This window comes from Mus musculus, chromosome 6, assembly GCF_000001635.26.
Source record: "Mus musculus strain C57BL/6J chromosome 6, GRCm38.p6 C57BL/6J".
NCBI classification, from domain to species: Eukaryota; Metazoa; Chordata; class Mammalia; order Rodentia; family Muridae; genus Mus; species Mus musculus.
In genome coordinates this window covers 41,658,125-41,679,818 of record NC_000072.6, presented here as the reverse complement: position 1 = coordinate 41,679,818, position 21,694 = coordinate 41,658,125, and the positions used below count along the sequence as shown (strand labels likewise).

The 21,694-nt window shown below is 40.6% G+C and overlaps 1 protein-coding gene across 5 annotated transcripts in view; it reads left to right on the top strand.

Moving 5' to 3' along the window:
* The window catches only part of Trpv5 (transient receptor potential cation channel, subfamily V, member 5), a 29,564-nt gene that overhangs the window by 1,406 nt on the left and 6,464 nt on the right, over positions 1–21,694 (top strand). For 3 of the 5 annotated variants that reach the window (XM_017321463.2, XM_006505770.4, NM_001007572.2), the window contains exons 2-12: positions 3,597–3,694; positions 3,790–3,912; positions 4,401–4,538; positions 4,809–4,907; positions 5,145–5,317; positions 5,450–5,596; positions 8,830–9,042; positions 19,275–19,361; positions 19,457–19,533; positions 19,775–19,940; positions 20,093–20,159. In XM_017321463.2, coding sequence (XP_017176952.1) covers positions 3,597–3,694; positions 3,790–3,912; positions 4,401–4,538; positions 4,809–4,907; positions 5,145–5,317; positions 5,450–5,596; positions 8,830–9,042; positions 19,275–19,361; positions 19,457–19,533; positions 19,775–19,940; positions 20,093–20,159 — 1,388 coding nt within the window. Of the gene's footprint in view, positions 1–3,596; positions 3,695–3,789; positions 3,913–4,400; positions 4,539–4,808; positions 4,908–5,144; positions 5,318–5,449; positions 5,597–8,829; positions 9,043–19,274; positions 19,362–19,456; positions 19,534–19,774; positions 19,941–20,092; positions 20,160–21,694 lie in introns of those variants that run through there. The other 2 variants (XM_017321464.2, XM_006505771.2) reach the window with 2 other exon arrangements.

The window sequence follows — 21,694 nt, the reverse complement described above, 5'->3', positions numbered from 1 at the left end:
TTCCCCCTGGAACACAGAATAAGCTGATGACAGAATGCCTGCCAGGGCTCAGAAGAGCCTTGTGCTGGGTTCAGAGTTCAGTTTGTCCTTCTTGACAGTGTTAATAATTGTGAACGAGTCTTGCATTTTCCATTTGTACTGAGTCCTTCCACTGTCTAGGTCCTCTGTTTATTCACAAAGCTCTACCCTAGGTTATGAAATGGGAACTTCAGCTTCTCCAGGTCTTGCATTTGAGCTGAACTAGGGTAGACTTTGAGTTCACTTGTTTTCTGGACTTTCCTCAGCAAAGCTTCAGTGGGATCAAGGGTTAGATTGGACAAGAGCTTTATATCGTAGCCTCAACACAAAAGGTAAACTCTGGAATCCAGCCCTAGCCACTCCAAGCTGGTCAGGGCCACACGATTCAACTGAGACCAAGAGCTTAGCTGAAATAAGGCAGGGTCTGACTTCTGCCTCTTTATTATCCTCCTGAGAGCATTATGAGGAATAAAAGAAAAAATCTTTAACTATAAAATTCCCCTCTTCCTCTTTCCTCTTATTGCCTCAAGACACGCAGGAAGAGAAAAATTGGGGTCGTAGAGAAATAAAGAAGAAATAACCATCAACTCTCTCTTCTGCTTTCCCTATGGCTCCCAAATTGCTAGATTTGTATTTGCCTTTGGAGCCCAAATTATGTTGTCAGGAAGTCTGGCTTCATCTTTATCTTCTATTTCATTTAGATGCAGGCAAAATCAAAAGCAAAGATTAACACAGAGATGTTTGTAAGAGAACCATCTCAACCAGCTGAGAAGCCCAGAGTTCAATTCTCTTTGGTTGAAAACAAAGTATTTAGAGTTTTAGATTTAAAGGTTAAATATGGAAGGAAGGCATGGCCTATATGTTTGCATTTCTTCTAGGCTCTGCCCCACAGTTACCTGCCAACAGCTAGGTATTCCTGACTCACTATAAAACGGTCTGCTTGCCCCCTCCTCACTTTCTCCTGCTCTTCTTTCTCTTTTGTTTTTGTTTTTTCAAGACAAGGTTTCTCTGTGTAGCCCTATTTATCCTAGAACTCACTCTGTAAACCAGGCTGGCCTTGAACTCAGAAATCTGCCTGCCTCTGCCTCCCAAGTGCTGGGATTAAGGGCTTGTGCGACCACTGCCCGGCTTCTGCTCTTCTCTTGTTCTCTTCCCCTTTTCCCACTCTGTCCCTTCCCTCCCACCCCCATCACGCGGCCTCCTCTCTTCTTCTTCTTCTTCTTCTTCTTCTTCTTCTTCTTCTTCTTCTTCTTCTTCTTCTTCTTCTTCTTCTTTCTACTTCTTTTCTTCTTCTTTCTCCTCCTCCTTCTCCTCCTCCTCCTTCTTCTTCTTCTTCTCTCTCTCTCTCTCTCTCTCTCTCTCTCTCCTCTCTCTCTGCCTTTCTCTGTCTCTACTACCCTTTACCCTCTCAACTCCTCTCCCCATACCCTAAATAAATTCTACTCTATTCTATAGTATCTATTCTGTAGTACACTGGTCATGTGTCTGGTACCTCAGAAGGAAGAGATGCAGACCTGCACAGGCACCCCATTCCCCCATACCATACCTTGCTTCCACCAAACATATCCCTGGCTTCTTTTTCTTTTTATAAAACACAACACTATAGGCAGCTCAAACACTTTATTCCCAGCTGAGAAGTGGATTTAAGCAACACAAAGTAGTAGTGAGAACTTGAGTGGGGACAAATGTAAGAGTCCAGGGTTTAGCTTTTTTTTTTTTTTTTTTTTTTTTTTTTTTTTTTTTTTTTTTGTTATGCCTAGGTCATGAATTTGTAGGGTCTAAAACTAGCTGGAGTCCTTTAAGTGCCTGGTCTCAAAACTCACCTTGGCTTCAAAGAATATATCTAGCTGGCCTGGGAGCCTGGAGAACTGAGAGAAATATCTCCTCCTCCTCCTCTTGCTCCTCTTCCTCCTCCCCCTCCTCCTCCTCCTCCTCTTGCTCCTCTTCCTCCTCTCCCTCCTCCTCCTCCTCCTCTTGCTCCTCTTCCTCCTCCCCCTCCTCCTCTTTCTCCTCCTCCTCCTTTTCTTCCTCTTATTCCTCCTCCTCCTTTTCCTCTTCTTCCTCCTCCCTCTCCTCCCCCTAATCCAACTTTCAGGATCCTGACTTTTATATGAAGTCCACCAGGCCTAAAGGTCTTTAATTTTTCATGAGAATACTCTAAAACCCACTGCAGGCCTTGGGCTCTCCTTTCTCAAGAAATATCCCTTCTGATTGGTTTGTTTAATTGATTTTTAAATTTTGTATGTTTTAATTAAAATATAATTGCATTATCTTTTCTCTTTCCTTTCCTCCCTTCATTCCTTCCCATGTTCCCCACACCCCTCAAATTAATGGCCTCATTTTCTTTGATGGTTTTACATACACACAAGCACACAGACGTGTGTGTGCAAAAATATGAATACAACATGCTGAATACACTTTCATTGTTTGTGTGTAAATAATTCCAGTGTGGATCACTTTGTATTAGACAAACAGTTAAGGAGCTCACCTCTGGGAGAGGCTGTTTCTCCCTCTCTCAGCAGTTACTAGTTGTCTGTGGTCCTTTGTCTAGGTATGATACTCTGATATTTTCTCCACTCCAAGTTAATATGTCTACTGACCCTGTTGCTGTTCAGGTCTTGTCTAGGCAGCCATTTCTAAGAGACATAGTCTAATAGCAGACTTTCTGGTCCCCGGGCTCTTACAGTCTTTCTGCTTTCTCTTCTGTGATGTTCCTGAGTAGGAGTGTTGAAGATGAATGCACTGGAGTTTATAACCCCATATTCCATTGATCTCTGTATGGTTTCCAGTTGTGGATTTCTGTAACAGTCTCTATTTGCTGTAAACAGGAGATTCTTTAAGGATTGAGAGCTATACCCAACTGTAGGTATAGGGACAAGTATTAGAATATTGTTAAGAATTATACTGGTCTAGCAAACTGGTGGTAATCGGCCCTCTTCTAAGATTCATATCCTCACTAGTCCCATGTACTTGGTTATGTTTTTAGTACCAGGCATGAGTTCCTTTCTGTTTATTGGACCTTAAGTTCAGTTAGACAGTTGTTGGTTACTGCAGAGATAGGACTACGACTATTGCACCTTCAATGATAACTTGCCACTCTAGTCAGTTTTGTGGTTCATAGATGTCAACAGCTAGATAGGACTATTGGTTGCTTTTGTCCATTGGCAGCTTGCATAATATTTTCTGGTACAATGGAAGATAGACCACAGACAAGAGGCTTTCAGGTTAAATCCAGCTTGAATAATTTAAGACATGTCTAATTTCAGTTTCTTCAGACATATGAAGAATTGTCCCATCTTTTGATCAACTCATAGCTAAGACTCAGGCTACACATGTCATCTAATTTTATAGGGTCAATTAACATGAGAGGGACAAAGGAAATCTGATGAGCCTTAAAATAAGTTCTTTTCCCAAGGTCTACTTATCCCTTGAGTCCAACCAATAACTCAAGAGAGACAAAGTTTATGTGTTACTTCATACTGTGAACATTGTGACTATCTCAGGGAATGCTTCTGCATTCTCTGATCATAGCCCTGCTTTTGATGGTCACTAATGGGCTTCTTCTCATCTTCTTCCAGTATTTGGGAGTCTCCACTGCTTAGAGCAGCCAAGGAAAATGATATGTGCACACTTAAGAAACTTCAGCATGACCAGAACTGTGACTTCCGGCAAAGAGGTGAGATCAGAGAAACTGCTGAGGTGCTTCTGGAGCTAGGACTCTTTGGAAGGAGAATTGCAATGGTTTGGTATTCTTGGCTTACTCCATTCCAGGAGCTCTGGGAGAGACAGCACTGCATGTAGCTGCCCTCTATGATAACCTGGATGCTGCTATAATGCTGATGGAGGCTGCTCCATACTTGGTCACAGAGTCCACACTGTGTGAGCCATTTGTAGGTGAGGAGGCTTCACAATAACTAAAAGCTAAGTAAATGTGGGTGGGTGATCTATATCTATATAGGGTAGGCTCAGGAAGTGGTGGAGTGTCCTCATGAGTCAAGACAAATACATAAGCTTAGGTTTTAGCTCCCATGGCTGGCTTTTAGTTTTTCCTATTTCTCTTTAGTCTCCTCAGAGCCCCTCAGACCATTTGTTTGTGTTCTCTCTCTCTCTCTCTCTCTCTCTCTCTCTCTCTCTCTCTCTCTCTCTCTCTCTCTCTCTCTCTCTCTCTCTCCTCTCTCCTGATTATATATATAACAACCCCTAAATAAAAGAAGTAAAGTGGCATTGTTTCAGGAGTCTGAGGGATTAACTATCCTTAGTTCCTGACTATTCTCCAATCTACAGTAGAAATATGTCTGAAGAGCTGTCAGGAAGCTTCTGTAAGGGCTGCTGGGGTGTTATCTTCTAGACAGAGCTATTGTTCACAGTATTCTTTGGGCCAGGTCAGACTGCACTGCACATCGCAGTCATGAACCAGAATGTGAACCTAGTCCGTGCCCTGTTGGCCCGAGGGGCCAGTGCCTCCGCCAGAGCTACAGGCTCCGCCTTCCATCGAAGTTCACACAACCTCATCTACTATGGTGAGATCCAGGGGCAGGCCTAGAGAAAAGGGGGATGGAAAAGTAGCCTTTGCTTGGTTTCATTTTGTGAGAAGTTGGGAGGGATTAATCCTTCTAAGGCTTAGAACTAGAGGCCAATCCCTCCACAACACTCCATCACATTTTTTCCTTGGGTTGTGCTGGGTAGGTGATCCCAAACCCCTAGATGAGATGCAGGAGGAGGAGGCAGTTGTGGGTTTTTTCATCATCTGATCCTAGTGTCTACTGCTATGGATTTCTTTGTGTCCACAGGAGAACACCCTTTGTCCTTTGCTGCCTGTGTGGGTAGTGAGGAGATTGTTAGGTTGCTCATTGAGCATGGAGCTGACATCCGTGCCCAGGACTCCCTGGGTAAGAGCTGGGATGAGGAGGGATTCCAGGATGCTGAGAGGAGCATAAGGGGAGGGTGAGCACACACGTGTGCAAGAGAGAGAGAGAGGGAGAGAGGGAGAGAGGGAGGGAGGGAGAGAGAGGGGGGAAAGGGAGAGGAGGAGGGAGAGGGAGAGGGAGATACCACCTTAGGATAGAGGATGAAATCTTCACCAACTCTTAATACTATGGTCACATGACAGTCTCCGTTCTCCCCAGGAAATACAGTACTACACATACTTGTCCTGCAGCCCAACAAAACCTTTGCCTGTCAGATGTACAACCTGCTACTGTCCTATGATGGAGGAGACCACCTGAAGTCCCTGGAGCTTGTGCCCAACAACCAGGGACTCACCCCCTTCAAGTTGGCTGGGGTGGAAGGCAACACAGTGGTGAGAACCATCCTTAAGGTGTCTCCTTAGTGATTTTCCCATCACTAACATGGGTAAATGACTTCGTCCATGGATGTTCTCCGGATCATCTTCTAACACACTAACCATTCAAATCTTCTCTTGCTTCACCAGATGTTTCAACATCTAATGCAGAAACGGAAGCGCATCCAGTGGTCCTTTGGGCCCCTAACATCTTCCCTCTATGACCTCACAGAGATTGACTCCTGGGGTGAGGAGCTGTCCTTTCTGGAGCTTGTGGTTTCCTCCAAGAAGAAAGAGGTATAGATGCCATAACAAGTCCATAAACTTCATGTGAAGGAAGATGTGTTGAGATGTGGCTTTTCCATCTACTGAGACACTTTGATCCCAAGACACTCCAGAGATGTACAATAGATAGACAACATTCTCTAAGAGAAAATAGTTCCTATGGGTGCAAATAACAGCCAATGTTTATCTTCTGAGACTACTTTCGTCCTGCTTGGCTCTAGTCTCTCTCATTACATATCTCGTTCTAATTTTTCAAATAAAGAACCTTCTAACTTGAGGTCACTTCCTTCCTATGTTCCTTCATTCCTCTTTCCTTCCTTACTTTCTTCCTTCCATCATTCAGCATATTGAGTGCCTATTTGTCACAGACAATATACCAGAAACCAAAGAGATGTATAGAGGCAAAAATACATATGCTTTCAGACAATTTCTTCAGTTTTGGATTAATGTTCTCATAAAATTCAGTAGAGTTTGATCTGTACAGTGCTGGCAGTATACACTGTGTATAGGAACAGGAAAGTGGAGGTGGGGATAATTTGGATAGATGTGATAAAACATCTACAGCAAGATACAAAGAGGAGAAGATAATTGATGAGATGAAGAGACATCTCTAAAAGTAGGGAGAGACAGATTCAAATTAAGGCGGAATATAAAAAAAATTCATTTGAGGGTGGAGGAAGACTTTCTAGATATGCTTGCCAATCCAGGGCAGAAAGCTTGGAGGAGCCTCCAGAGAGGAAGTGTACTCCCCACCCTTACCCCCACCCACACCTAAAAGTTGTTCATTGCTGAGGATACAAAAAACAAAAAATCAAAACCAAATTACAAAACTATAAGATTTTTTCACATAAAATTTTCCAGGGATGGAGCAACATAAAGACCGTTGAGACACAATGGACTGAATGGCATAGAGAAAGGAAGAGACTAGAGTGAAGAAAATAGCTCTGTCTTTCGGAAACCTAGAGATATTGGTAAAACTGAGTTTCTGTTGACTATCTGCTATATAACAATTTCTTAAGAACTTTCATAGAACCAGAAAGCATGAAAGACTATTATAACTAATGAGCAGCAGAAAAACTGAAAAAACACTTTGTATGATTCTGTACCAATCTTAGAAACACCTAAAGTTTGAGCAAGTTTTCTTAGGAGTACAACCCCCCACCCTATTATGTAGATTCGGCCACCACACTCCTTTTCTTTCTTCCTTCCTTCCTTCCTTCCTTCCTTCCTTCCTTCCTTTCTTTCCTTCCTTCCTTCCTTCCTTCCTTCCTTTCTCTCTCTCTTTCTTTCTTCCTTCCTTCCTTTCTCTCTCTTTCTTTCTTCCTTCCTATCTTTTTCTCTTCCTTCCTATCTTTTTCTCTTTCTTTCTTTCCTTCCTTCCTTCTTTCCTTCCTTCCTTCCTTCCTTCCTTTCTCTCTCTCTTTCTTCCTTCCTTCCTATCTTTTTCTCTCTCTCTTTCTTTCTTTCTTTCTTTCTTTCTCTCTTTCTTTCTCTCTCTTTCTTTCTTTCTTTCTTTCTTTCTTTCTTTCTCTCTCTCTTCCTTCCTTCCTTCCTTTCTATCTCTTTCTCTCTCTCTTCCTTCCTTCCTTCCTTTCTTTCCTTTCTATCTCTCTCTCTCTCTCTCTCTCTCTCTCTCTCTCTCTCCATCTAAACCGTAGAGTTTATTTCTTTTTTCACTTAATTTATTTATTCATTTTACACACCAATTGAAGGCCCTCCTCTCCTCCCAGTCCCACACTCACCTCCCACTCCCTTTTTCTCCCTCCCCTTTTTCTGAGAAGGGAAGCCCCACTCCCATCCCCCATGGGTTCCAACCTGTACTGACACATCAAGGCACAGAAAAACTAGGCATCTCCGCCACTGAGACCAGACAAAGTAACACCAGCTAAGGGAGCAAGATCCAAAGGGAGCCAACAGTTTGAGTCAGTCCTCTCTCCATTTGTTAGGGGACCCACATGTAGACCATGCTGCTATCTGCTACATATGTATAGGGGGCCTAGCTCCACCCATGCATAATCTTTGTTTGGTGGTTCAGTCTCTATGAACCCCCACAGGCCAAGGTTAGTTGACTCTGTAGGTCTTTCTTATAGTCTCCTTGACACCTCTGGCTTACTCATTACTATTCCTCACCCTTCCATAAGAATCCCCAAGTTCCCTGCAATTTTTGTCTGTAGGTCTCTGCATCTGTTTCCATTCGCTACTGGGTGAAGCCTCTCAGAGGAGAGTTATGTCAGACTCCTATCTGCAAACATAGCATAGTACCTTTAATAGTGTCTGGGTTGGCTCTCTCTATAAGGATGGGTCTCAAGTTGAGCCAGTCATTGGTTGGCCATTTCTTCTATCTCTCCTTTGCACTTTCATATCAAATATTAGTTACTTACATTATCCTATGGGTTTTACACAACCTGTACCAAGTAATTTTCTTTAACACCACCTATCTTGCTTCTATTTATAGTTCTAGCAATTGATACTTTTTTAGTACCATCTTAAAAATAAAAATTTTTCTATTTTATGGCAAAAATAGATTCTCTGGTTGGGGGATCCTTCAACCTCCTCCTCTGGATTGTTGAACATATGTGGAAACTTTTTTCCTCCCTCCTCCGTCAAGGGAATTTTTCCCTACCTAATCCTGTCTGTTTCACTTTGAATTTGCCTCTTTTCAGATGTTTTGTCTCATCCACTATCTTCTCTCCTTTGCATCTTGCTACTTACTTCTCTTAGAGTACCATCCATTCTGCCATCTCCTATATTGCTACTATACATCCAATGCAAATTGAACTATTTCTCGCTAGGTGTTCCCAATTGCTTTCTATTACATTCAGAAAAAGAAGTCAAACTTCCTACTGTAAAATTTATAGTGCATCTGTACAGTTATCATTGTTATCATTTATTTTTCCCATGTAATTTCTGTCTATCAGTCTCAGCAGATTCTCCCATGGTCCCAACCACATTTTATGTGCAAATGAGCAATGGCTTCTCGAATCTTTCTACAGTAGTTCAGTCCCCTAACTACTACTCATCTATTATAGACTCAATGTTGTTGTATGCGCTGTGATTACTTCTGTAATACTTCTATAGCACTACCACAAAGCCTACCATGTAATAGAAATGAATAATTTCTTATCAAGGAAATAAGTGCTTGGATGATGGTGATGATAGTTGCTGCCCTGTCACCTGGAATGCAGTTCAAACCTCAACACTGCAAATTGTGTTGTTCATTCTATATTGCTCTTTATTTCTGACAGGCTCGACAGATTCTAGAACAGACCCCAGTGAAGGAGCTGGTGAGCCTGAAGTGGAAGAAATATGGACAGCCTTATTTCTGCCTCCTGGGTGCTCTGTACATCTTCTACATGGTCTGCTTCACCACATGCTGTGTTTACCGCCCCCTCAAGTTCCGAGATGCCAACCGTACACATGTTCGAGATAACACCATCATGGAACAGAAATCACTACAGGTAATTCTTCTTCAAAGGGATGAAAGGGAATGGTGTCATGGGATGATGATGTTGTCTCCAGACCATCTTAATGCTCTCCAGGAAAAACACTATTCATAGGCCTAGGAAGTTGCCAATAACTCATCAGTAACATAGGAATTAGACAGGAGATAGGGGGCCATAGATGGAGCCTCATCAGTAAAAGTGTTTCTGTAGGAAGCTACAGATTTTCTCATAAAATCTTCATTAAATGTTTGGTATTACCAACCTTGTTCATTTGTGGAAATGAGTTCCTCTTTATAGCTACCGAAAGATGCTCAAAATGGGCAGTGGTTAAGTGTGAATCACCTCTGTAGGACCTGCCATTTTATAATGCCCTGCAGAGGGCTGGGGTGGTAAAGATGGACAAGTAAAAGCATGGAAAGATTAAAATTGACGTCAAAAAGAGCAAATGTCCGTTTTGTTGTAACAAAGAGAATAGATTCTGATGAGTAGCTTTGAACACATGTAGTCGACCAGTAGAGCATTTGAGGGTTTTATTTGTGAATGTGGGGAGAGGGAGAGAGATTGTTTTATCACAAAGCACAACATAAAGGATGGCATTCACCAGCATGTCAGTAGACACGGGTGCTTAAAGGAATTTTCTTTCTATAGCTCCATCTGGGCATGAAAGTTCAGACTGAATATAAGCAATAGGAGTAGCTAGGAAAGACGAGTGACACTAATTGTAATTAGGAGGTTGAAGGAAATGCTAGAAATAGAGAAATAATATAACCATGAACCAGCTGAGAGTAGATAAGCTTTCCCATTATCTTTGCCTCTGAGTCCTCCCGCATGTTCTTTCCCAACTTTTGTATCACACTTACACTGAGATTACACATTGGCAATGCAGATGAGGTTCCACCCTAAATGCACTTTGGTGATGATGAGCAATTAAATAAGACTAAGTCCCACATGTGGTTTTTCTCACTGAGGAAAGATAATTCAAGAATTATGCATAAACATATTTCTTTGACCCAGATAGTCTAAATTATGTTTAAAAGATCCATTTTTTGCCTCCAGACTGTATATAGCATAATGATAGCTAAATGCCCCAGTCATTCTCCTTTCTTTCTGGGAGCCAGATTATTTTCTTTTTAACATCTTTAGTCCTTTCATTTTTGCTTCAGTCAGTTACCCTGGGCAAAATAAAGGACTCTTATTAAATATTCTTTCATTGGCAATCGGGCAAGGAGTAAGAAGGTCAAGCATACAGTAATAAGAGATTTAGATAACAAAGAACATCAATGAATGGTCCCTATGCTTTGGTTAATCTTTAAGCATTAGCCCTGAGTTTCTAGAATGTTCTGGTTCTAAGTCAGTTTGGATAACATGAGGAGCTCCTGATCTTTTCAATATTATTTTGTTCTGCTGTTACATTATACCAAATTGCTTGAATAATAGGAAATTCTCTTTTTTTCTACTTTTTTTTTATTATTTGAAACTCTCAGAAATACAAAGGTACAAAAATATGCTGTCTAGACTTGAATTCAATTGTTAACCAAGTAGTTACCCCAGGGAGCTTTTGATTAAATAAATGAATTCAAATTGCTTCAATAAATGACTAACAGTCAACAATACTAATAGCACTGGTAACCCAGGGCTTTGGGGGGCACTCTAGGACTGCTTTTGACCATCTTTTATGGTCTGTGGAAACCACTGGGCTCTAGGACCTTAAAGAAATATTCCAGCTTCATGTGTGGGATTTTATGATAACAGTCCAACAGCTCTACCCTGGACATTTGGAAGGAAAGGGGAAAAATCTTTTATTTGCACGAGGTAGCACAAAGTACATAAAGACTGAACTCTATGAGGGTGGGGTTAATTTATCTTCACTCAAATTTAGAGATGTCAAAATGACTATGTGCTCGATTGGTCAGTCACAGAGTTTTCAAGTAATTGAGAAGTTCAAGGCCTAGGAGCCAGATTCCTTAGATTTTAAATACCGTGTGGCCAGTAATAAATCTTATTGCTTTCTAGATCTGTCTATTTTAAACAAGACTACATGTACAGGTTTGGGAAGCTAGTAAAAGGACAGGTCCTCATGCTACAAACCAGACCTAAAAACTGAGAATGTATGAAGTAGACCCCTGGTCTTGGTATTTTAAAGGAACTCAAGTGACTAATACTCAACTAGGATTGAGAACCACCAGATTCCATCCTGCAGGTTTGTTTCTAATTTTCTGGTCACAGGGTCACTAAGATTTTTAGTGGACTATTTGACATGAGAATATTGACTTATTACCATAACCATTACAACTGAGCCTGGTTATGCATGCCATTATCCCAGCACTCAAATGGTTTGCTTAATGTTATATAGAGAGTATCAGACAATCCAGGGCTATTAACCAAAATACCTATGTATCTATATATGTATGTATGTATGTATGTATGTATGTATGTATGTATCATCTATCTATCCCTTTTGTCTTCTAGAAAAGATCCTGTCAAGTTCTTTGCTTTTTTTCTTAGAAACATTTCAATACTCTATTGATGAAAAATAATGCTCAATAGTAGTGTAGATATTAGAAATTCAACAACTATGATTCATGCAAAATCCAATAAAGCCTAATTCATGACTAAAAATTTATAAATTGAAATACAGTAAACAAATTAGCATAATAATATAGGTTGCAAATTGCTTATCATTAAAACTTTACCCAGAGTAAGAGAAAGGGCACAGTGGTAAGATAGACAGCATATAAAACAAGAATGGTTCATGTCAGGGATAAAAAAAAAAAAAGGATTGTGAAGAATCTTGTGCCTTGAACTAAAGTCAAAATGAACTTTAGGGGAAAAGAAAATTTTAGGCAAGAAGAATGCATATATACGGATCCTAAGGCAGGAAATTCCTTTTCAGTGTCTAGAAAAGAAGATTTTCTGAAACAGAGGACTGAGCTACATGCCAGAGATGAGGCTGTGAAGGCAGATCCTTCCCAAATTGGGTAGGGTACTTTGGACCACATTCAAGGTTAATCTTCATCTTCAAAGTTAAGGAATGCTCAAAATTTTAAATATGAAATTAGCCTGGCCAGAATGGAGTACTACTTTCTACATGGGCTAGGGAGGCTTCAAACTCTTGGCAGGACTCTTGTCTCAGCCTCCTGTGTCCTATGATTACAGCCTTGTACCACCCCACCTGTATATAATGGACATTAATAAAATCTTCCTGCCAAATAGTGCACTAGGGCACAAAACAGATTATTAAGAATTAAGAAGCTATGTAGATATCACTCAGGTGCCTATTATAGTTTTCCATGCAAGAGAATGTGGTGATTTGGCATAGTGATTTCATAGAGAGGTGGTGAGAAGAGTTGGCATCAGGAGACTTAATGAAGGGAAAATCATCACTTCTTTGTGATGGATATAGACAGTGAAGGGGAAGACAATTCCAAGAATTACACATTGTTTCCTATCCATTTGAAATCATCTTTTTGGCACAGAAAATTAGATGATTCCATATGCCCTTCTCTCTCATAAGTTCCAGACAACCCAGGGCACCATAGCTCTTTAACACCCATCTGATCTCCAATTTTGTACAATCCCTATTCAAGACTTTTTTTTCAGCTTCCTGTGGAACAAGCATCCCAGTTAAAGCCAAGTAAAGATATACAAGAAATAAGGAGCCTGAGAGATAAAGATACCCTCTACTGAGTCCTTACTATGTGCACCCTGGATATACTTTGGAGACCTGGTTAAGCTAATGTGAAGATTCTATCAGTAAAGCTGGAGTAAGACCAAGATGTTCCATTTTTAATAAGCTACCAGGTGAAGACGATGTGATTCTTTAGATCAAGTTTTTATACAACAAAGCAACACATCATTTAATATTGTTCTTATTCGTAAATAAAATGAGCTCCATTGAAACAGTGGCAGCTACAAAGCTAAAAGATACTACACACTTTGACAAAGAGATGTAGTTAGCAAAGTTAGACTTCAAGTGTCCATCACCTTACAACCTTGTATTATAAATATAGAGACAGGTGATTTATCCCTCAAGAATCATAGGCTATCTCCCAGTCATTTTTCATTGTATATGCATTACTTGGCAACTTAATGTCCCAAGGCTTTGACCTAGCTGGGATCCACCATCGTCACCTTTTATGTAGAAATCCTTGTAAAGGTGAGCATACCCTAAATGAGGGACGTTTACCAGATATGAAATATCTCCTGCTCCCAGCTGCTGAACTACTCTCTATTCTCCAGTTTTTATAATCTTAACTATCATCTTATGTCCCTAGCCTATTAGATATAGAGTAAATTGCACTTTTTTGGGAATAGGTAATTGTTCTTAGACCATTGTGGAGAAATGGTTCTATTCACTATTAGAAGATGGGGGGGGGGAGCTGCTAATTTCAAAGCCCTCTCTGGAGGGCTCAGAACCATACTGAGTTTTATAAAAGTGTACGGAAGGAAGGGCAAGAATACTGTATTGGGTAAAAGTTTTGTGCTACATGGAGTCTTAGCATCCAGAATCTCTGTCTCTATCTCTGTCTCTGTGTGTTTTTCTGTCTGACTCTCTGCCTCTATCTTTGCCTCTTTCTCTCTCCTTATTCTCTTATTAAAACACTGGAACGAATTTTGACCTTCTTGGCCTAATTTCTGTAGTTACTTAGATACTACTTTTTTTTTTCTTTTCCATGTGGTTGCTGGGGTTTGAACTCAGGACCTTCAGAAGAGCAGTCGGTGCTCTTAACCACTGAGCCATCTCTCCAGCCCTACTTTTTTTTTTTTCAATTTAAATTTATCAGTAATCTCCATGGTTCCACATACTTAATGTTCAAAGCTAAAAACAAATGAAGATGACCAGAGGTTCTGGGTTCTATAGCAATTAGCAACATAGCCATTTAGGTGTTATTTCAATTTAGACCTTAAATGGCAAAAAAAAAAAAAAAAGAGAGAGAGAGAGAGAGAGAGACTGGGCTAAGCCCTTACAAAGGGAAGTGATCCCTGCCAGCACCTGCCAGGGTGAGCCAAGGTTGTGAGTTTCCGGTCAGCCTGAGCTATGAAGTGAGATGCCCACCCCACCGTATCAAACTAAGAATACCAGAACAGAGTAAAACAAAAGGAGAAAGGGGTGCAAGCCTTACAAAAGAACTCACAAAGGAGTGGCCACACTTACTTACTTAATGACTTCTTGGAAGAGAGAAAAAAAATTCTCAATCCATTTTCCTGAGAAAAGCATTCCAACTTACTAGTTTATTTCCCTCTTCCATCTACAGCTTTGAGGGAAAGCTGCTTCTCCCCAGCTTTCCCAGTCTCCCAGTATCCCCCACACACACCTGTAAATGAATTCCTGGGTCATAAACTCTGAGAAGGAAATATTTCCTGGAAAAGGATTCTACTTTCCTATGGCCGTCAGTCCTTACCTCAGGATGCATACCATAAAAACCTTTAGATTCCTTGAAGAAAATCAATGAGTTGACATAAACTATCCTGAGATCCTGCTCCCCATTTGTGTCATGGTTAAACCCTCATCAGTTGATTCTTGTGGACAGTACTGGTAGGAAACTGTTCAATCTATAGAATCAGAGAAATCCTCCTTTGACTGGCGACAGGCCCTTTGTAAGTCTGTGATTTGGGGAACAAAATCAAAAGTCTAAACTGGATTTTTCAACTTGTTTTTGTGATCTAGAGAGGTTGGTATTCCTAGCCTTTATCTAGAGGGTCTACACCTAGCTCTTCCAGATCACTGGCGTCTTAGGTTCTACTCTGCACTCTCCTGAGCATTCTACCCAGAACAGTCAGCTCATAAAGAATAGTTCAGTGAAGTGTGAGTCCCTGCAAGCAATCTGATTACTGGCAACAATTAAATTCCAGGTTATCACTACTCCTAAAATTTCAGGTTGTTAATAATTCCTAGAATTCTTAGCCATGTGGCAATGTAGAGAATTCTGGTTACTTTCGGGAAATACTTATTTTTAGAGGAGTAGAGTATGAGATGTTTTTTTACATTCCAAGTGACCTTGAGCAAGGATGTTGGTAGTCTTAAAACAACGTAGGCAAGTGCCATATTTTGTACTGGTTTCCTTCCAAATAGCCTTCTCCATTTCTACTCACTTGTTTATTTCCCTCTTTCGTCCGCATCTTCCAGGGAAAGCTGCTTCTCTACAGCTTCCACAGCCCCCTTCTTTCTTTGCTTTTCTTTCTCAAAATGTTGTAAACTGTGTATAAAAGGGAAGTGTCAGATGCTAATGTCCCCAGGATGCTCTAAGAGATACATAGTACTCCGACATATCAGTGCTCCAGGCAAGGTCTATAATCAGAGTACACTAGGTGCCTACAGGGGCACATCTGAGCTAGTTGCAGAAGGGCATGGAAGGAGAACTCAGGAAAATGCTGGCCTGGCCTGTATCCTGAAGCATAAGAAGGAGTGAACTAGACATATGTGGTCACACAGGTTTTTTAAGGAAAGATTTGTATATTCTACTTTAAGGGCTGGTTAACACAACTCCATTGCTTAACGTGTCTGCAGCCTACATAGAGCATAAAAACTCAAGGCAGAGAGAGGTCAGAGTAATGAGTTTGTAGTGATAATTAATTTAGGCTTTACATTTGATCTTTATCTTACAATGAACACTCCTAATTAAAAGAACACATATACATACATAGATTTTAAAAATCAAACAAAAGTGCTGAGCAGGAGCGACCATTGCTGGGTGTGATGGCATAAACCTAGGATTCTAGCATTCAGGAAGTTGAGACAGAGGATCACCCATCAGTTTGAGGCCAACCTGCTCTATACAATGTGTTCCAGGTCACCCATGGGCCAAATTGTAAGACCTGGTCTCAAAGAACAAACAAACAGACAAACCAACAAACAAACAAAAAAAAACCCATCAACAATAGGTAGGTAGGTCGGTAGACAGACAGACAGACAGGCAGGCAGGCAGACAGACAGACAGACAGACAGACAGACAGACAGACAGACAGATAGATAGATAGATAGATAGATAGATAGATAGATAGATAGATAGAAAAACAGAACTAGAACCAAATAAAACAAATTAGCAATTACATAGTTACAACCTGGGCCAGCACTCTTCTCCAGGCGTTTCTCATTCCAGGGAGCTCAGACAGGTTTTACCTTTTTTTCAGAGGAGTCCCTCCTTCTATCTCTATTTGTTAAGGTGTTCAGACTGTACCTAGTGACTTTCTCCTCTGAAAAATATTTATGGAACACTGTCTAATACCATCTGATTTTTATCCTGAAGGTATTGAACAGCTAGGGAAGACATAAATAGACGTCATGTGATAATGTTCATATTTCCAAAAGATTAGTCTGGGAACTTGGAGGGAAAAAGAATCCAGGGATGGAGGGTAAACAAGGTGGCAGACAGCCTTGTATTTGCCTAAAGGCACTGGGTCCTGCTAAATGAAAGGACCTGAAGCACTGTAAGACCTCTGCGGAGCAAACAGGAGCTGAGGCTGTGCGGCTGTGGTACCTTAAGCATAGTTTGCCAAACACAACCTTGATCCCCAAACCTTGTTTTAAGAACTGCAGATCTAAAGAAGCATGAATGAGATGTTTAATTTAGACAGAACATCTTGATTACAACCCCTAAAGAATAAAATTTTAAATCTTCAAAAGGCAATTTTATTATTTGTCTGGGCTTAATTCTGGGGGAAGCTTACGGTAATTAGTTAAGAGGAATCTCTATCACTTCCTGGATCATCAGAGAGGTATCATTAAAATTCAAGGTCTCTTCTCATTTTTAAAGCACTGCCATTTCTTTACACTGTAAAAATACTCATTCTAGATGAAAAAATGTTTTATGTCAGTAATAAAACAATAAGAAGGCCAATACATTAAGTGCCTAATACAATTGTTATGACATATTTCACACACACACAGAATATATATATATATGTATATATAACAACAACAAGGAAAGCCCTTTATTTTGTTTAGTGGGCTCACAGAAGACCCCACATTCTGCAGCCAGGTTTAAGAGATCAGACTCTAGGAGAAAGGGCAGCCTGGTGCTCAAGCAAAAACTTGCAATCCCTGGATGCCTATCTGACTGCTGGATTTGTGGAAGGGAATGTCTTCATATTTAAAACAAAACAAAACAAAACAAAACAAGGCAAAACAATCTGCTGGAGAGAAGAGGTGTTGCTGGGGTGGGGTGGGGAAACCTAGAGAGATTGGATCCCTGTTTTTCTACAAATGGTATTATTGCTGCACTGACCTCTAGGGGCACTCTTGTCTTCAGAGCTCTGTGACTTCTTTTGTCAGCAGTGCTTACAGCCTCCCACATTCTTTCTTTCGAAACAAAGTCTCAGATTGACCAGGAAGGACTCAGATTTGTTATGTAGTAAAACAATGGGGTGTAGACTCCGAACCCTCCCAACTCCACCTCTTGGTTGCTAGAACTTGACTTTGAATTTACAGTCCTTCTGCCTCTACCTCAAGATTTCTGGGATTACAAATGTTTACTATCATTCCTGTCTCTGTCTCTGGAGAGATTGAAGGGAGAAAAAGTTGACATAATCTAGATCAGAGGTTCTCAACCTATCAGTCATGACCCCTTGGGGTCTCATATCAAATATCCTGCATAACAGCTATTTACATTACAATTCATAACAGTAGCAAAATTACAGTTTTTGAAACAGCTAGAGAAATAATTTTATGGTTGGGGAGTCACCATAACACAAGGAACTGTGTTAAAGGGTTGCAACATTAGGAAGGTTAAGAACCACTGGTCTAGACCCACTCACCAAGATACAAAGTTTTTAAAATAATTTAAAATTTTTGTGCAAAAACAGATCGACTGGTCTACTTTCTGTATTTAAAATTATTTCTCAGTTAATGTGTTTATTATTTATTCCCTACTTACCGAAGGTCTTAGAATGAATTGACATGGTTTGCAGTAAGAGATAGATTCTACAAGGGCAGTAAATAAATAAAAGGACATATTCTGCGTACTGAATTTCAGTAGAGATAAAGTGAGCTCATAGAGTTGCCAGGGCTGAGGACAAAATAAGCAAAGAAAACACACAACAAGCAAACAAGAAACCTTGAAGCAGCCCCAAAGCATTTCCAAGGCTTAGACGTACAATTCCATGTTAAAATTGTACATATTTTTTCCACAAAACTTTCTCATATTGTCAAGTGAGATCATGACTTCTAACTAGGTAAGAATCACTAATGAAGAATTCCATCATCACATCTGCATGATGTAGTCGTAGGATAGCCTTCATCTGACCTTGACCCCAGAACTGTCTTGTCTTCTCAGAATAATCTGAGTCCCTTTAGAAAACTAAAACGCATGTCTAGGCTCATTTCTACCTTATTCTGTATTGCCAAATCATAGTAAAACTACAATAAATACTTCTGTGGCCTTTTTTTGGTTAAGGTACACTCCAACGCCACCATCTCCGGGAGGTGAGGATTAGAGTTTCCATCTTACAAATGAGAACCCTTAAGTTCAGACGTTTTAAATGTTTCAAGGTCTCATCAGAGGTATTGAGTTTGGAGCCTATAGTGGCCCCTGAATTCTGAGATATGCTTATGATGTCTTAAAAGGGTGTGGGAGCCACAGTGAGATTGGAACAGTTGGATTCTTTCCAGGACAGAAACCATCATCAGCATCTACTAAACTCTCTTATTCACATGGCATGCTTTGTTGTCTTGCTTATTTTATTTTGCTACCTCATCACACAAGACTTCACAGTGTACCCAAAACCGACTTTGCCCTTGTGCTCTATTGTTCTATCTCATTCTCTTGAAGGCTGGAGTTGCAGGCAAGTACCACCATACTCAGTCGTTCATTTGGCCGTTTTGGTGCTATGAAATGTGCTCTCTGTTGCTCAGTATATAGAGAAATTTTACTCACAGCATATATGAAGGAGGCAGCACATGAAAACCTTGAACACCTACCTCATGTCCTGGTTACAGAGTTAGTCAGAATAAAAGTTATAATGGGGGGAAAGTGCTCATGGGGGGAAAAAAAGAGCTCTCTTTGTCTTGCATACATCTTTACAGCTTTACACAGTAGGAACAAATGGCAAGGCTAGCTTGGGCTACACTGTGAAATCCTGTCTAATGAAGTGGCAAAATAAAACAAAACAACAAAGTGTGCCAAGTGAATAAGAGAGTTTAGGAGATGGTGATGATAGTTCCTGCCATGGAAAGAATTCAACTGTTCTAATCTCATTACATACAACTCTTCATATCAGGAAATATTTCTTGTCTTGATTTCCTTTCATAGGAAGCATATGTGACTTACCAGGATAAGATCCGGCTGGTCGGGGAGTTGGTGACAGTCATTGGGGCTGTAATTATTCTACTCCTAGAGGTGAGGAGCATGGGGGTCTCAGGATAAAGCAATTCACCTAGGTCCCATACTGAATTGCAGTCTATATTATTTTTTGCTTTATCATCTTTCCCTAGATCCCAGACATCTTCAGAGTTGGTGCCTCTCGCTACTTTGGACAAACAGTTCTTGGGGGCCCATTCCATGTCATCATGTGAGTGTCTTTTTTCTCATAGGCCCTGATTCCATTTACAAGAATGTTGCAGGTCTCCAGTTCATTTTCTAAGACTTAGATATCAGGTGACACTCCAGGGGTTTCTGCCTAGTTGATTTGTGTTTCAGCTGTTAAGACTTGGCCTGAATGTGTGGGTGTCAGCCAGCTCACCATCATCATACAGTAGATCCAGAATATTGACAGCTCATACCTAACGTTCTTCTTTCTGCTCTCACTCCAGCATTACATATGCCTCCCTTGTGCTACTGACTATGGCAATGAGGCTTACCAATGTGAATGGCGAGGTAGTGCCCATGTCCATGGCCCTGGTGCTGGGCTGGTGTAGTGTCATGTACTTCGCCCGAGGATTCCAGATGCTGGGCCCCTTCACAATCATGATTCAGAAGGTCAGTGCTTTCCTAAGTGTTTCTCTGACTTGGATTCAGAGCCTTCATAGATGGGAAGGAGCCGAGCTGAGAGCTTCATCGGGATATTTAGATCTGTTAGCAACAGCTGCACAGAGACATTCATCTTTCTTCCTCTACTTTGTTTCCTGTAGATGATTTTTGGAGACCTACTGCGCTTCTGCTGGCTAATGGCTATGGTCATCCTGGGATTTGCCTCAGGTAACATCACTACTTCTAGACTGTTAGATGCAGCTCTTCAGAAAACTGACTTCTCTGTTCCCACGTTCACTTGGTTTCATTATTGTCATTCCCTATGGGAAAGTAAGTCTAAAACACACCTTAGTTCAAAGAAAAGGACCACCCAGGTTGGCCTGGAAGGTAGACTTAATGAGTTCTGTGCTGTTAAGATTCATGTCAGCTAACTGTGCTGCAAGCCCCTTAAAGGAATATTGCAAAAAGAGAGACATGAACACTGAACAGTTGTAGATCTTTTAAACATTATGCAAATAGGAGCAATGTCATGTTATACTCTGCTATTTTTACAGTTCAGAAAGAGAAATAAAAGGTATGTAATAAGACAGAAACTGTCCTCTTTCTCTATATAGTCTTTGATAAAGGAAAGACTTATAAAACAGATGTTCAGAATGAGAGTTTGGAGAATTTGGGACATGGCAGAGAGTCCAGAAAAAGAGAAATCCAGACAATGAAAGACAGAGAATGGGGACAAATAGATATAGTGGGGAGTGTCAAGTAACAGAGAAAGTCCAGGACAGGAAGGAAAGGCCAGCAGAGAGAACAGGAGGAGCATAAGTGGTTCAAAGGGAGTTCATATAGGTGGGAGGAAGGCTAAGGTCTGATTAACGAAAAACTTTCAATTCTAACTAAATCTCCCATGGCTGTAACTGGACACCCATTAGTGAAGTGGGTGCACAAGAAAAGTGATCTCTGAAGAAACCTCTCCTCCATCATTTCAGGTCTTTATTACTATCTCTAAAATTTTCTCTGGCCAATGAGGTTTCCCAGAAAATGTTAGAAAAAAAAAATACTAAGACCTTAAGTGTGAAAGAATCAAACTGACAGTCTGTTTGGAGTATTCTGACCTATGAAGCCTGATATAAGTTTTCTTCCCTCAGCCGTATGCAGACTGCTATCAGGAGAACCAGCAACAGAGTTGTTTCCTAAAGATTATAGCTCTGATCCCCTAACTGGTCACTGGTGGTGCACTGACTGTGCTTGTGATTTTACTTAAGGAGGCTTGTGGTTCACAGAGACTCTCTGTATGGGCTTGAAATCACATTGTCATACCTTTCAGTATGCCATACAGAAAGAAGTCAAGGGTCTAGTGTTTTAAGAATCCAGGATAATCTGCCATATGGTAGGCTATACACTAGTCAGAGATAACTTTTCTGTGATGGTCAAAGCTGGCCTAGCAAGTCTCAGAGTAATGGATAGTTATCTAGATGTCATGAAGATTAAAGGGTACTCTTCTTTTAGTCTTGTCATGTACACTGTTCTTTGAAATCATTCTAGATCCAATACATTATTTTAATGACTTATCTTTCAAATATTTGGTTTTCCAAAAGGTAATTATGCATATACGTACACCTATAATTCTTTTTGATAAATGGCTGAGTGTTATCATTATCCAGAACAGTGGATATAGTCAGGATTCTTAGGATAAGCCAGTTCTAAGATAATTACATTGTTGATGTATAGTAGTGTGTGCATGTGTGTAAACTGATAGATGTATATAG